Below are 15,772 nucleotides of genomic sequence, written 5' to 3' on the forward strand. Positions count from 1 at the left end.
TGAATTGCGTTGGTTGTCGTATTTGCTTACTGACTTTGGGGTTTCAGTCACTTTGCCGATTTCACTTTCATGTGACAATAAAGCTGCAGTCCATATCCTTGCGAACCCAGTTTTCCACGAGCGGACGAAACACATCGAAATTGATTGTCACGTTGTTCGTGATGCGTATAAGGATGGATTTATCATGCCTGTTTTGGTTCGGAGTCTTGCTCAAATTGCCGATATATTCACGAAATCTGTTTCTGTCAAGCTCTTCAGTTCGTTCGTCTCCAAGTTGGGCCTTGTGTGCTTTGCCCCCGTTCCCACTTGTGGGGGGGCTGTTGGAATCCTTGGAACTCAGGCTGACATGAATTCCCAATGCAACAGGATGGAAGATCAAGCTGCTGTAGGTGGTGGAGTTGCTGATGTTGTTGTTCATCCCTTGGACAACGGATAGAAGAGAATCGCGTTTTTGCATTCACGCCTTCCTTTGTATTTTAGCCTTTTGTACAGTCATGGGCTTATGTCATTTATTCGGCATGCTATAGGTCCACGTAAGCATGTTAGTTAGTTGCGGATTAGTTAGACAGTTGGGAGGTAATTCAGTTTATTTAAAAGGGAGAGATCGTCTTCTTCATTTTCGACTGTAACAGAACACTTGAACAGAAATGGAGTTTGGACCTTTGAAGGGCGATTTCTCTGAACAAGATTGCATTTTTACTGCTTCTTCGAATTGTGATTTCTACAAAAAATCTGTATTGTAGAGGGTGAAATCTAGTTTTACTAATGATTGTGTGTAACAGTAAGGATGTAAACAACAAGAAGCCCGTCTAGCTCAGTCGGTAGAGCGCAAGGCTCTTAACCTTGTGGTCGTGGGTTCGAGCCCCACGGTGGGCGCTTTGTTTTCTTTCTTTTATTTACTCTTTTGCAACTCCATAAAAGCAAGCAGGAGTGCATTTGGCCACAGGCAGCAAGCAGCCTTATCTGCATTATGCCTATGCGTATGCGTCACAGCTCAGCCTCAAGAGTCAAAGGATTTGACAGAGAAGAGAGAAGAACACGATTTGTGTTCCCTCGCTCTTCTCTCTCCGGTCCGGCGCTGCCCTTTTTACCCATTCATTCATATTCCCCATAATGCATTATTATTTATGGTACCTCCACAGCAGCAAAAGGAGATTCTGCATCCACAGCAAGCGGAAGAAGATCATTGCAACCCCACCTCAACATCAGTGCCCTTTCCATAAAGTAGCTCCCATTTCCCTTTCCCTTTTCTTTCTCTTTTCCCATTTTCACCCTCTTTCCCTGCCTTTAATTAATTATCTAGCATTAATTACACTTTAAATCTCCTCTCAAAAAAATTTACTAGTTTTTCGATCATAAACGACTATTTTGTATAGAATGACTATAGTTTAAGAATAATACTTTATTACAACTACATCTTTTTAACTTTATATATATATATATATATAATATTTATCCCCTTACATATATAATATTATCCGGGGATGATGGATAATGAGTAAAATTGGTATTTATGTAATTTTTCTGCTGACATTAATTTTTTACGTTTAAACTCTAATGAAAAGGGATAAGTTATAAACAGAAAATTTTTAAAAGAACATATTAGTATAATTTTAAATTTTTTCTACAAAATATATAATTTTATATGTTTTAAAGAGATCAAATATAATTACCTCTTAAACATATATTATTGCATGGAAGATATGTGACTCGAGAGTTGAGATGGTGGAAAGCAGACATTTGCATGTAGGTCCTGATAGAGCAATCACCACCCCATGTGGTGGAGACAAAATAACCAGGAATCGCATTTTCAGATTTTAAATAGAATCGCAAACTCTAATGATATCGAGTGGGAATTTTCAAACCATCTTTATCATAACTATAATATATGAGTTAGTATTCTTTTGTTTTTTTAATTATTGATAATAAATAATTAACAATAACTCATTTTGACACATTAAATAATATATTTATTCAATTATTAAATTAATATGACTAATGACAATAAATAAATAGTAATAACTCACATAAAGTCAAACATCCACACGTTAGATGGAAATTGCACCCGTGACCTTAAATAATAAGACATCGGTCTTAGCCTTAACCTATAACGAAGACATCAGTAGTTATGAGTTAGTATCCTATGCCTATATCTATGGTGCTTAAGGACTTGCTTCTCTGCTCAAAACTTCTTTGACATGATTTCTTTTTTAATTAGTGGAGTTATTGAAAGTATATTTGTTTATTAGGGATAACTGCACTCTTATTTTTTAAGGATTGAAGTAATTATACGTAAATTTTCTATGATTTGGAGAATTGATCTAGCACTCTTGAGATTTACTTTCGCCTAATAAATAAATTCCTCCGTTAGTCAAAATAGACCGAATTTGTTGATGTTAATAAAAAAATCTACATTTACGCTCGATTGTCTTATTACTAACTTATAACATGTCAAATAGATATTTTTATGACCAAATTACCCTCATATATTTTCACGCGTTAATGAATGTGAGGAAGTATATATTCATCACTATAAGGGGTAGTTTAGTTCGAAAAAAAAATTATTTGACCTGAATAAGTTAGTTTTAACTTAATCAAGGGTAAATATCAATTTTCATTCAATTTTTTTTTTATTAATATCAGCAAAATCAATATGAATTTTGACTAATGAGAGGATTTATTTGTTAGACAGAAGCAAACCTCAAGAAGAAAAGTTTAATTATCCTTTTTTATTATCATTATTATTAAAAAATAAAGTCGCTATCCAAGCAGAACCAAAAAAAAAAAAAAAACTTTTTGGCTGGAAATATAATAGTAATTTTACAATATTTTGCAGGTTTCCCAATATAAATAATTTATAAGAATCATTAAAATACTATACTAGTAAATATTAATTTTGAACATTGGATATAAAAGAATTATCTTAACTTGGTAGATTTTGTGTTTTTTAATTTTTATATTTCTACATAAACTGGCAATAACGAGCGTTGCAAACTTGCATGTGATTATCATGGATGGTTAGCATTGGGATCCGGTGCTGGCGATATAGAAATTTCGTGTACGAGATTAACACAAGTTGAATAAGTAGGTTGCTGTTTTATTCAGTTCACATCCCAAAAATAAAAATAAATGAAATAAATATATGTATATGTATGTATATCTATATAAATAGACAAACATTGATACTTTATGACAATTTCAGCTTCATTATTATTAAGATTGATTATAATAAATTTTTAAAATTTATAATAATTACAAATTCTTCATTCTTATTTAAAAATTATAAATATTTTTTTTTAAATTAATGATCGTTTAATAAATGTTCTTTGTAATGGGTCATCAAGTTAGAATATTTATTAAATAATCGTTAATTTTATAAGAGTATTTATAATTTTTTAAATAATAAAATAATATTTATAATTATAATAAATTTTTTTAAAAAATCATTTGTAATTTATCATTATTATTATTAAAAGGACTTTACCATATAAGTTTAAGTGACAGGACGGCTGCTCTCTTAGGTCTACAATTTGACTTAGCTTCCAATTTGAGTGGACGAGGATTTTGTGGTTGCAAACATCAATCACTAGCCATCGTGGTAGGTAATACTATATATACATATATATATATATATAATTAGATAAGTATGAAATAAATTTTAAAAATAAAAATTAATATATAATTAATAATGGAATAGGTGATAAACATGATAAAAGTGTAGAATAATCATAATAGTATATTGGCGATTAAAATATAATATGGAGTATTGATAGGATGTGTTTCATCACTCAAATGCATGCTTAATTCAAGTGTTTTAGGTGAAACATTGATATTGACCTCATTTGAAGAAAAAAGTGCTAAAAGTCTCAAATAAAGTCAAAAAGTGATCAAGAAAAGATGATCACGCCCTATTCAATGCTCAAGTCTGTCTGCACAAAAATAGGTGATTTGAAAAGATTTTTCACTGCGATTTATTTCCTTTTTCTGACAACAAGTTGGAAGGCAAGAGAGAGAACGATTTTACTGCTATGAAAAGGGGTGTCAAGGCTGAAGTTTAGTATCAAATTTCATATTTTATTACTCTCTTAGCTTAGATCCTCTCCTCTTTTCCTTTCTTTTTAGTTTTATGTTTTTTTATAGGGTTTTAGGAAGAATTTCCATGCACATGTTATGTAGCTAATTCTCTTTCTTGATTCAAGAAAAATGTTGAACCCAATTATTATGTTTTGAAATCTTGATTTTATATGATTTTTTTGAGTATTTCTTGTCTTGATTTACATCTTATGGAATGATTATTATTGATAAATTTGACAATTCGACTCAATATCAATTGTTCTACTGCTATTCACGAGTTCAGTGATCTGTAATTTGTCATGAATGAGTGATATAAGTAGCAAATAAATTAATTATTTGCTTGCATGATTTATTTGTAGGGACAAGAAAACTAAGTTAGATAATTGCAGCTATCTCAATTCTTTGATCTAGGTTCAACTGTTTTCGCTGATGCAAATGCTATTATCGAATCAATATGGATCACTATCGTGCCCAATCATGAGATAATAAGTTTTGATTTAAATGTTTGAGTCAAATCAATTACAATAGAAAAATAGGAATTTGTTACCGCTATTCTAATAGATTTTAAAGTTTAATGTTTGATTGTGAAATTAATCTTGTGTGATCAATGATTAACATAACGATCGGATGGTACACTCCCTTGCATCAGAATTCTTCTTTACTGATTTCTTTTTCATAATTTATCGTTGTTGTCTGTTTAGTTTCCATTAATTAGTAATAATTCTTAATCCAAACTCCTCTCTATTTGGGTACCGCAATTTGATTGAGAAATTAATCTATAGCTCCTCAGTAATTCAACTTGGTTCCGCTACTATCACAGTTGTAGAATCAATAACTAATTTTGACGATTTCAATAATCGATAAACTATTTAAAATAAATAAATAATTATATTAATACTTACAGATATATTTAATAGTTTAAAATTTGATATGACATGCCATAAATAGTCAATTATGAGTAAACAAGATTGATTTAAGGGGACGGGACCCCTAGAAATTTTTATTTCTTTTAACTCTCTTGTGGTTTATATTTGGTGCACGATAAGAAGCAAAAATGGTTTTGAACTATTCATATTCTATAATGAATTGCATGGACAAAATTCCAAACAGCTGCAATAAATGATATATATATGTAGGTAGGGTGTAGGAGAATCCGACCATTGGATACGATTTTTGTCAACTCACACCACCTTTTCCTTTTAACTTTTAATTTAAAAGAGCAATTATACGATTCTTCGTAACTTTTATTATTTTTTTAAGTACGAGTGATAAATTATTATTAATTGAAATAAATTGATTATAATCGTTTTTTTATTGAATATCAATATTTAACAAAATTGTTACAATAATTATTTTGATCAATAATATCGAATAAATTAAATCTAACTAATACTTACTATTAAGGTATACAATAACTACTATGAAGTGGAAACAACACATACTATGCATTGAAATAATATTTTATACATATAACGGGGTTTGAATTCATGACTTATGAAACCTCAACTTCGCCAACTAAATTAGGCTTCGCTGGCCTTCATAACTTTTATTAGTATTACTAATAAATTTTAATTATCATTATATGTTAATTAAGTTGAAATAATATAAAACATGGCTTTGTTTGGATTTGTATTCTCGCGTTTTCCGAAACAAGATAAAACTCACTCAATGTTTGCTTTTGTGTTTTTACACCTTATCTGCGTGTTTTTCTGTTTTTTAACTTTCTATATATAATATATATATATATATACATTTATATATATATAATATAAAACATACATGATTTGACAATAAATAGTAATTTTTTGTCTCCCAAAATACAACATTAAACATAAAATATTTATATACAAAAATATATATTTATATGTTTTGACAATAAATAGTGATTTTTGTCTCCCAAATCCTAACATCATACCTACACCACTTATTTTAAAATATTTTAAATAAACCCAAAACATAAATTCAAACATATCATCTATTTTCAACACATACTTATTTATCTCTATTTTTCTCTCTCTATTTTCAAAACACGAAACAAAACAAGTAAAACATAAATCCAAACACAATGATAGTCCGTATCCCATGAGCTTCAATTTAAGAAATCTAATATTCAGCGGTAGATAAAATATGTTTACATTTTGTTATCATTAATTATTATAATTAAAAATTAGAAAAAGTATTGGTGAATACATAGTGTAAGGAATCATTCTTCTTCTTTCTTCTTCTGTTCCCTCTCTCTCTCTCTCTCTTTTAAATAGTTACTGGACATGAAATCTGATTGTACAAAATAAGAATCTTTTATGAGACAAAATATGTATTTACTTAAATACCCTCTTTATAAAATAAATTAAATTACAATTAGAGTAAATTATAGATGATCCTTTTGTCGACGGATGCTCGTATTACACTCGCAGTCTCTGAAGGATGAGAACCAACTATGTAGCATCTACATCGAGAATTCAAGTATTGTATACGTCATTAGTCCGATCCTTTGTAGGAACTACCCGTAATAACGCACTTGCAAAATGGATCTGTTTATCATAAAGAGATTCGTTGTTCCTGACCCTACTTCACCTTAATTGTTATTTGAACAAGTAAAAGTTCTGTTTTGGTCCGAGTGGAGATAGCATTTCTCTTCTGCACGACGAATATCTGGCTTATTGTAGAAAAGTATTTATTAAGGTACTTATAATTTTAAAAAGGCTCATTGTAATTATGGCCTGATTGGCAATCCAATTAATGTTGCTTGCAACCATTTGCTAAAAATCTAATCTCGAACACTCCAGTAAACAATTGTATGGTCGAAAAATATCTGGACGGTCAGCAGAGAGAAGACTAGAAATCGGACGGGGGAGGAGCGGTTCTAGAACCCACTAACGTTTCTCAACTCCGAGTATTTGATCTTGATGGTTCTGATTAGAATTTAGAAATTTCTTTGCTTTTTGCAAACATAAAAACGTTGACAGATAACGACAGATACGTGGAGGGAGTTATGGCAGTACAAGCGTGGGCCGACTTACGAGGACCACTCGCTCCACCAGATCTCGCCACGTGTACGGTCGATGTCCACGCCCCTCCTCCCTCACTCCGCTATAAATCAACGCCATTCTTGCTTCCTTCTTGCATTGAATTAAAAGCATTCTCTGAGTTTTGTGAAATCCTAAATCAATTTTAAATTTATCTTTAGTTGAGATATAAAAGGAAAATGTCTTGCTGCGGAGGAAACTGTGGCTGCGGCTCTGGCTGCAAGTGCGGCAATGGCTGCGGAGGGTAAAAATTCCATTCAAATTTCCTCTTTTTTTTTTGGTTTTCGTTCGCTAAATTAACGATAATTTTGTGTTCGAAGAAACAGATCTAGGCGTATGATCATTTGTTTTTCGACTCATCATTTTAACGTTGTTATGTGTTTCCATACGTGTTTGAAATAGATTGATGTTGTTAGAATGTGATTTAGAAGAAACGATCTGTTTCAAATACGTCGAATAGGAATTCAAAACCATGATGTTTAATGATGTAATGATTTGTGCAGGTGCAAGATGTACCCGGATTTGAGCTACTCTGAGGTCAGCGCCCCAACTGAGACCCTCGTCCTCGGCGTTGCCCCTCAGAAGACGTATGCATCTATTTTAATTTCCATGTTTTATTAAAAATATAAAATAAGAAGATTATTGCATTTATTTATTTATATATATTTTGGTTGTGCGTTTTATTTATTTAATGTTTGTGCAGATATTTTGAGGGAGCAGAATCTGGTGAGTGCGGTGCAGAGAACGGATGCAAGTGCGGGGCTAACTGCACCTGCAACCCATGCAATTGCAAATGAAGTGGGGCAGGGGCCCAATCTTAACTGGGGTCTGAAGCAGAGATGAAGAAGATTAGTATTACTAATGTTATGTAGTAACTCTGTGTCTTGGTGTCCTCTGAAGGGGGCCTAAAACTGCGTCTGTAATAAAAGCAGCCATGCCCTCCATGTCTGTCTCTTGGAGTTTGAAATGGTTGCTTTTGGAGTCTCTCTCTGTCTGTCTTTTGTAAAAAAAAGATGGGGTTTAGGATCTCTGCTGCTTCTTGGACTCCTGTCCTTATATATTAATTATGATGTCTGAGGAAAGTTGAGTCAGGTTGAATTAATGGAAACTCCTTTCTTCTATGTTGGCTTTTCTTGTTTTCAGGATTATCAACTGCTAATTTTCGACCGCAAGCATTTCTCTCTACTTTTGTTTTTGGGCTGTCCCGGACTTGACTTGCAAGAATTAAGTAAAATGCTTGCCGAGACATTCCACCACAAACGTTTCTCTTGCTATGTTTGGTTTCATTTTCTTGCCAATTTCCCCAAACAAGACAAAGACATGATTGCACAATTCCAACATCAAGCTTAAACTCATCTATTTTAAAATATTTTAAATTATCTTTAAAGTTATATACAAATTTATACTTAAACACATATTTATTTTATATCTATTTTTATTTTTTTAATGTCGAAAATACAAAATAAAGCAAAACAATAAAATGACACATTTTTAAATTGTCGTTTCCTCAAGTTGATGTACCTAAAACCTATAAAATTCGTGGTGATTGATTAGGGGGATAAGATTATGTCAGTGATGACAAGAAGTCTTGTGTGTGTATGTGTACTAGGTTCAGACATCTAATCTTGAAATTGAAATCCTCGTAGTTTGTATGATTCGAAATATGTTGATTGAACAAAGTAATGTTATTTTATTAAAAAATAAATATAATTGAAGATATATAAATTTTGATGGATGGCAGTAGTTAATTATAAAGATTTTTATTTAATGAATAGTATATATGTATACCATATTGATTCAGTAGGCGTTGTGCAAGGCCCAATGAGTTGTAGTGGGCGTAAGAATTTGGGTTTGGGTGTGTTTTATGTGAGTCAATAAGGAGGAAGAATTATGCATCATCCAAATGGTTATAGAATAAATGATTTAATTGATGCTCATTTTTTATAATAAATGGATGGATTGAAGGCCCAATTCAGTTTGATAAATTATATTAAATTGTTGATACACAATAATAATTACAATAGCCAATTAATATAACGACGGTTAGATCTTCAAAGTTTAGTGTCCACCCAATAATCGCTGCCGTCGAAAACATTTAATCGAGATTTGGGTGATCTGATTTACCTAAACACCCTTCTTAAATCCGATTCAGTTACGACGTATCTATCACGCCACAACTCGATTAAATCTCAACCATCTGTTAGCTTATCAACGGTCGTTATTAACCCGGGAAAGATGAGCCTCAATAAGATGTTGGGCGTTTAACTTGTGGCTAAACAAAGAAATGTGCCGTTTGAGGTTCAAACTTTTGTCCCTAACGGTCACGGACAACCGTCATTCCGCGTCAGAAAAGTCCTTGTATCCCTCAACCTCAAGTTAACGCCCTTCAAACGCCACCGTCAGTAACCCCTTCGTAAGTATTCGTTACATACAAATATATACAAATATTTAATCCTCTCTCTCTACATTCAACGGGCAAGGTCTTTCGCAACTCGCAATTTTCTCTCTCTAAATTTCACAGATTTTTCAGTTTTCTTAGGGCTCAAGAATCTGATGAGCTTCTTTCTCAATTCATAAGGTTACTCAAGGTAATTTTATTCGGAATTCTTCAATTCGAAATTTTTGTTAATTTGTGTACGTTTTATTTTCCACTTGCTATTTGATCAATTTAACTGTGTTTTTTTTATGTATTTGGAAAGCTCTGATTAGTCCAGATTTATTGAGGTCTGAATGTCGTGCTTTTTTTGGTGCGAAATATGTTTTGTGATTTAGGCTTTTGTTGATTATTATTTGGTTTTTGAGATCTGGACTTAGCTTACTTTTACTTTTTGTGCTGAGATTTTTGGTCTGTTAGATTAAGAGTTTTACTTTATGTGCTCAGCGTACAAGTTTATTTTGATTTGTTGGAGTGATGAATTTTGAATTTAGCAAGTTTTGGGAATTTGGAGGTTTGATGAACTATACGGATTAATGGAAGAGGTGAAATCTGACGAGTTTTGCCCCGAGAACAAGGACTCTGCAGCTGCCTCAAGCTCCTCTGTTTCGGAAAACAGTAGCAGCATCGTGCTAAAGTCACCTGGGATAAGTAGTCCCACTAGTACTTCTTCAGCTCATAGGTATTGCTTTCGTTACTTGTTCCACCGTGTATATTATGAAGAATATACCTCTCTGCCCTTCTTGTTGGGATTGAATCGTTATCTCTACGGTTAGCCTTTTCAAATCCTTATGTTGGATGTTTAATCTTGTATTATTTCATAGATTCTTTCGTCATTAACGTGCTTGTTTACCCTGGAATAATATGTTGATGTTTGAGATGGTGATTGTCATGGGTAATATTTGCTGGTGTATGGTTATTAGGTACAGTTATTTGATTTCTTACCTAGGGCATATGATTGATTTTTACTATTGATCATGTTTTCAATCAGATATGTTTACATGCATACAGTTTATTTACATTGAACTGGAGTTTCGCATGTATCCTTGTTAATTATCCCATGAAATAACGTTTTTGGGGAAGATGTAGGATGCCTGAATTTAAAAAGGCTTTTCTTATAGTTACACTAAAATGATACGTGTTTGTAGAAAATTTCTTGCTAAGACAACACAAAACAATGTAAGATGTTTTTAATTTCATTAACTAGAGTGACACCTAGACAGCTTTTATGGCTCATCGCTTTCCAATGGAACTGGTTGCCTATATGGTGAAGCTGTGGAATGTGCATAGAGGAAGTCAACCTGCTTTCTCATTTTTTTGCTGGTAATCTTTTGTGAAAGCATGGGACAAACTTTTACGTCCACTAGCAACTATTAGACTATATTTTCTGCTCCAAAAAATTGTTTCGATTTCTACGGATCATTAATCCATAGGTTACTGTACTAAAAATAAGTAGCTCTATTTTGGTTTTACAGAAGAACTACGGGCCCTATTAGAAGAGCAAAAGGAGGCTGGACTCCTGAGGAGGTAAGAATTACTCTGAAATGATGATTTTTGGTGCTGGAGCCTGAGAAATTTTGTTGTGGTCTTGATTTTAATATTGCATGATGACAACTAGAGTTTTTTGTATGTTAAGTAAAATAAATTGCAAAGTCGACAATGTTGTCTTTCTATTTGTTTATTTTGTCATCGTGCAAATTTGATGAGCATATAATTAATAAATGTAAAATGATTTGCTTCAGGATGATACATTGAAAAAAGCTGTCGCGGCTTTCAGAGGGAAGTGTTGGAAGAAAATAGGTATATTTCGCTCGAAATGCTATCTCCTTTATATATGATGCAGTTTACACTGGATTTTTAATATTGCGATGCTTTTGTGATCTTTTTGTACAATTGTTTTGATGGTACACTGGTGTGCTGAAACTTTAGGATAAATTATTTGTTGATGGTATCAAATAGATTTGATCTCTTTGTCAGATTATTGTATATTGCTAAATATTAGTATGTAATTTCAGTAAATTAATGTTTTGGATTATCATGGTGCTAAAGTGTTGGCTAACAAATTGGATGAATCCATAAAATAACAAATAAGTTTGTAATCTCCAAAATGCTTGACATCTGAATGCGTGGCAGTTCTAGATTTCACAAGGAATGGATTAGTTTGACTGGCTTCCTTAAACATGTTGGTGCTAGAAGTTGCAATGCAGTTCTTTTTATATCTTTGATTATGTAGTTACAGAATTAAGATATTTCGATTGAATATTCACTTTATCTTGATATGTTTCGAAGAATTCTCTGGATTTATGGTCAAAATATGTTCCTGCACTAACATTAATATGTACTTTTAGCTGAGTTCTTCCCGGATAGATCAGAAGTGCAGTGCTTGCATCGATGGCAAAAGGTTCTGAATCCGGAACTTGTTAAAGGTCCCTGGACTCAAGAGGTTGGCAGCTATATTTCCTTCCTCTCCTATTGATTTTTGTCTTTTATAGCATTGGGACTCCAGACTTTCTGCTTGCTTTACTTGCAGGAAGATGAGAAAATCACAGAACTGGTAGCTAAATACGGACCGACAAAATGGTCTGTGATCGCGAAGTCACTGCCGGGTCGAATTGGGAAACAGTGCCGTGAAAGGTAACATCAACTATCTTACCCAACAGTTAATATCTTAATAGTAAGTTATATCAGTAGATCTGTGACAGATGGATTCACAATTTCTCCGTAACTTTAGGCAACAGACATGTGATATCTAACAATCAATATCTTAATAGTGAGGTATGCAACTATATTTATGAGAGGTTGATTCTTTGATTCACCTTCTTTTCTTTCTTTTTTTTTTTTTTGGGAAAATTCTTGCATACATTGCTTAAGATTACCAAAGAATTCCAAAAGGATTCTTATGGTTCTGGTAGAAAGATATTAACATCTACCCCGCAGAAGCACCATGTTGAGCTGGAAAAATATTTATGTGGAATTTGTATGAATGGTCCGCTATCTGTCTGCTTTTCTTCATTATCAGCATGTCATGTGCTCAAAAGTTTACATACATGTCCGCAGAGCTTTAGGAATCTCGTTTCCTTGCGTAATTGACAATAGGGTTGAGCAGTAAAGTTAAACTTGGTTCTTTGCTTTCAGGTGGCACAATCATTTGAATCCGCATATTAAGAAGGATGCTTGGACTTTGGAAGAGGAGCTTACTTTGCTTAATGCTCATCGGGTTCATGGGAATAAGTGGGCTGAGTTAGCTAAGCTTCTACCTGGAAGGTATCTTTCTTCTGCAAATATCTAGTACTAAGAAAATAGGAAAAAGGATGTGTATATGATGGCGCTTAAGGAACTTCGACCCTGGGCTGTGGAAAAGACATTTTTGCTTTTGGATGTGGTGACTTATAGCATCTATCTTTTTAAGCCTTTTCCTGTTACATTTCTCTTAACACACAAAATAAATTGATGTGTATATATATATACTTCTCCCCTCAGTATATAGAACTAGTTTGATTCTGGAGAGAAACATCAGAGCAAAAATAAGAAGGGAAAATTTTGTTCTGGGGTAGCAGTGCGGATGGGGTGGTTTATCCATTATGAAAATGCTGCAAGTTATACAGCTTTGATCTAGTTTGATATGAGACTTGTCTGAAATATGCTTTGTTGTGCCGAGGTGGAGATTGTTCACTAAATTATATATTGTCCTCCATATGTGATGCATGATTATTGAAATTATTTTTATTTGGGCCACTTAGATATCAAATGGTGATACGGTCCATTGAATATGAGAATTTTAACTCTAGAATCAAGCCGGAAAGTGGTTACTGTGAGGCCTGCTCAAGTTGGACAATTACTCAATTTTGTTGTCCATTACATCAAAGGCAGTTTTCATCCATCTCTTTTGATAAGTGGTTGTTGTTGCATTAACTAAAATAGGGATACATTGTTCTTGCTGATTGCTTACAGAGCAGTCATTCTACAGAAATTGTAATTGTCTTTTAATCAATGCAGGACTGATAATGCCATCAAGAATCACTGGAATAGCTCTCTGAAGAAGAAGTTAGATTTCTATCTGGCTACAGGGAACCTTCCTCCAGTTGCTAAAAATGCTCCCATAAATGGTGCTAGGGACATTAATAGGACACCTTCAATAGGAGAGCTACTTTTTGGTTCAAATAAAGGAACAAATTCAACTGTCTTAGAGTCATCTGCAACTACTGATTCATGTAAAGCTGAAGATGGGAAGGATAAGCCAGAGACCATGACCGAAGATCATGATATTGCTGCCAATCAGCAGAGTGAGTCCACTGATCCCGAGTGCAATAAGTGTGAGGCGATGCCATCAGAGGCGGAGACTGTTTATTCAAACATAGAATCCAAGTGCGAGAAACGCACAACATGTGGTGAAGTTGATCAATACCGTGTAATTGGAGGATCATCGCATTATGACATTCCAATATATGGGACACTGTATTATGAGCCACCAGTATTAGACAATTATGGTCAGCTGGATTCACATCTTGCTAATATTTCCTTGGTGCAGTCCGAATCTGACATCAGTCCTGCAACATCACCGACACCTTTCTTTACTCCGCCAAGTGTAAAAGGTGGATGTTTATCTGCACAAACTCCTGAATCTATACTAAAAAATGCTGCGAAAAGCTTTCCAAATACTCCATCCATATTAAGAAAGAGAAAGTCTGAAGCGCTGTCTAAGGAAGCAGTTAAATCCAATGGTCATAATCACACGAATAGTTTTGAGGATGCCAGGTTGCAGAACAATAGTTTATGTGCAGACCCTTGGGACAATGATGACGGGATAAGCAGCAACAAGTCAGTTAATTCATCTCCTCCATATCGGTTACGATTTAAGAGGACTTCAGTTCTTAGATCTGTTGAGAAGCAGCTTGATTTTTCTATTAATGTCGAGCAAGAGTCAGGGGACAGTAATGCAAAATCTGGAGATTCAGAGCTCAAGGAAATCCCTCCTGTGACAAAGTTTGTCTACACACGCCACAGACGGGGGTAATGTATGTCTCTTTTTTCTGTAGCATGATTGGTATTAATTTTATCTTATGCACTTTGAAGTATGCTGCATACCCATAGGTCGTGCCATCTAACTCATGCATGCAGTGTACCGTTAATTGTGGTAGAGTTCTCTGAGTTATCTTTCTTGATTAATCTAGTGCTCTAAGATTAGCATGCAAAACTACCACGACTGTGTTTGATATGACATCATGAGGAAACAATTAAGATTTAGAGTTCATCAAAATACAAATCTGATACAGAAACAGAGCTATGGTATCGTATCATAAATTACACATCACCAACATTTGTGGCACCTGATTCATAAATAAGAGGATTCAATGTGATAATTGAATTAGGCTTCCTATCTGATTGGGCCTTCTATTCTTGCTACTCTAATCTATATCTCGTAATTACACTGCTCCTACTGCTGCTTGCGAGTACATTATTATGGTTATTTCAACCGAACCACTATAAAACAATTACTTATACTAGTGCTGAATTTCTGTGGATTTTACTTTTGTGCAGTACTTCGAATCATTTTTTCTCTATTCTTGGTCGTGAACTTACTTATTTACTTAGTCTGTTCGTATGTTGATCAGTTAACAGGAGTTGCTTTGTAAAGTTGTTAGAATCTTGTTGAGGTGTCTGCTGATTGGAAACACAAAATGTGAGTACGCACTGGATATTCTTGCGGACGACAACCTCTTCTTGTCAGGTATTTCCTGGCTGTCAACGTTTCATGTAGAAGTTGCCGACAAGGGATGTATTGCTGGAAGCCCGTAATTATTAGAATTATTTTTTTCTCAGTTTTTGTTTTACCCAAAGTATCCCCTTTCGTCTTTAGGTAATTGATTTGTACAGGAACTCTCCAAAAAAGGAAATTCATAGTGAAGTCTAGTACCATTTATATAGAATAAAACGTTTTCATTTCCGTATTCTTGAAATATCTCAAGATAATTAGTATTTTTTCGTCTGTCTTCGCATTGGTACTGTTCATGCAGATTACTATCATATTTACCTGGTTGCCTTCAATTTTTCCACGTACTTTGCACACGTTGGAAACCCACTCGGAGATTTTAAGCATGCAATTTACTCTTTTCTACCCTTTATTACTATAGCTTAATTCGAAGAACCTTTGACTTTTCCGACTTTTAGTTTACTTTCTAGTTCCCGCATAACTTAAAGAACTTTTGTGATTGATTACCAACAGTTTTTCAAGTTGCTG

The 15,772-nt window shown here is 33.6% G+C and overlaps 2 protein-coding genes and 1 non-coding gene across 9 annotated transcripts; all 3 read left to right on the top strand.

The window, feature by feature from the left end:
* Positions 1-803: 803 nt before the first annotated feature.
* TRNAK-CUU (transfer RNA lysine (anticodon CUU)) lies at positions 804-876 on the top strand. The gene has a single exon. It is a non-coding gene; the product is annotated as a tRNA-Lys (tRNA).
* A 6,302-nt stretch (positions 877-7,178) lies between these two features.
* Positions 7,179-8,272, top strand: LOC105161472 (metallothionein-like protein type 2). The gene is made up of 3 exons (XM_011079170.3): positions 7,179-7,344; positions 7,604-7,687; positions 7,804-8,272. The coding sequence occupies exons 1-3, from the start codon at positions 7,280-7,282 to the stop codon at positions 7,895-7,897; spliced, it is 243 nt and encodes an 80-aa protein (XP_011077472.1). The 5' UTR covers positions 7,179-7,279; the 3' UTR covers positions 7,898-8,272.
* A 1,265-nt stretch (positions 8,273-9,537) lies between these two features.
* Positions 9,538-15,482, top strand: LOC105161473 (transcription factor MYB3R-3). Of its 7 annotated transcripts, none has more exons than XM_011079173.3 (9): positions 9,538-9,688; positions 10,049-10,216; positions 11,010-11,061; positions 11,277-11,334; positions 11,883-11,977; positions 12,065-12,168; positions 12,670-12,798; positions 13,531-14,549; positions 15,147-15,482. In XM_011079173.3, exons 2-8 carry the CDS (start codon positions 10,071-10,073, stop codon positions 14,546-14,548), a joined length of 1,602 nt encoding a protein of 533 aa, XP_011077475.1. In that variant the 5' UTR covers positions 9,538-9,688; positions 10,049-10,070; the 3' UTR covers position 14,549; positions 15,147-15,482. The 7 variants fall into 7 exon arrangements, with proteins under 7 accessions (XP_011077475.1, XP_011077476.1, XP_020549499.1 ...); XM_011079174.3 differs by having other exon boundaries at positions 9,538-9,678; XM_020693840.2 differs by having other exon boundaries at positions 9,551-9,688; positions 9,982-10,216.
* Positions 15,483-15,772: the final 290 nt, after the last annotated feature.

Source organism: Sesamum indicum, linkage group LG5 (genome assembly GCF_026168435.1).
Source record: "Sesamum indicum cultivar Baizhima isolate 11 linkage group LG5, ASM2616843v1, whole genome shotgun sequence".
In the NCBI taxonomy this organism is placed as follows: Eukaryota; Viridiplantae; Streptophyta; class Magnoliopsida; order Lamiales; family Pedaliaceae; genus Sesamum; species Sesamum indicum.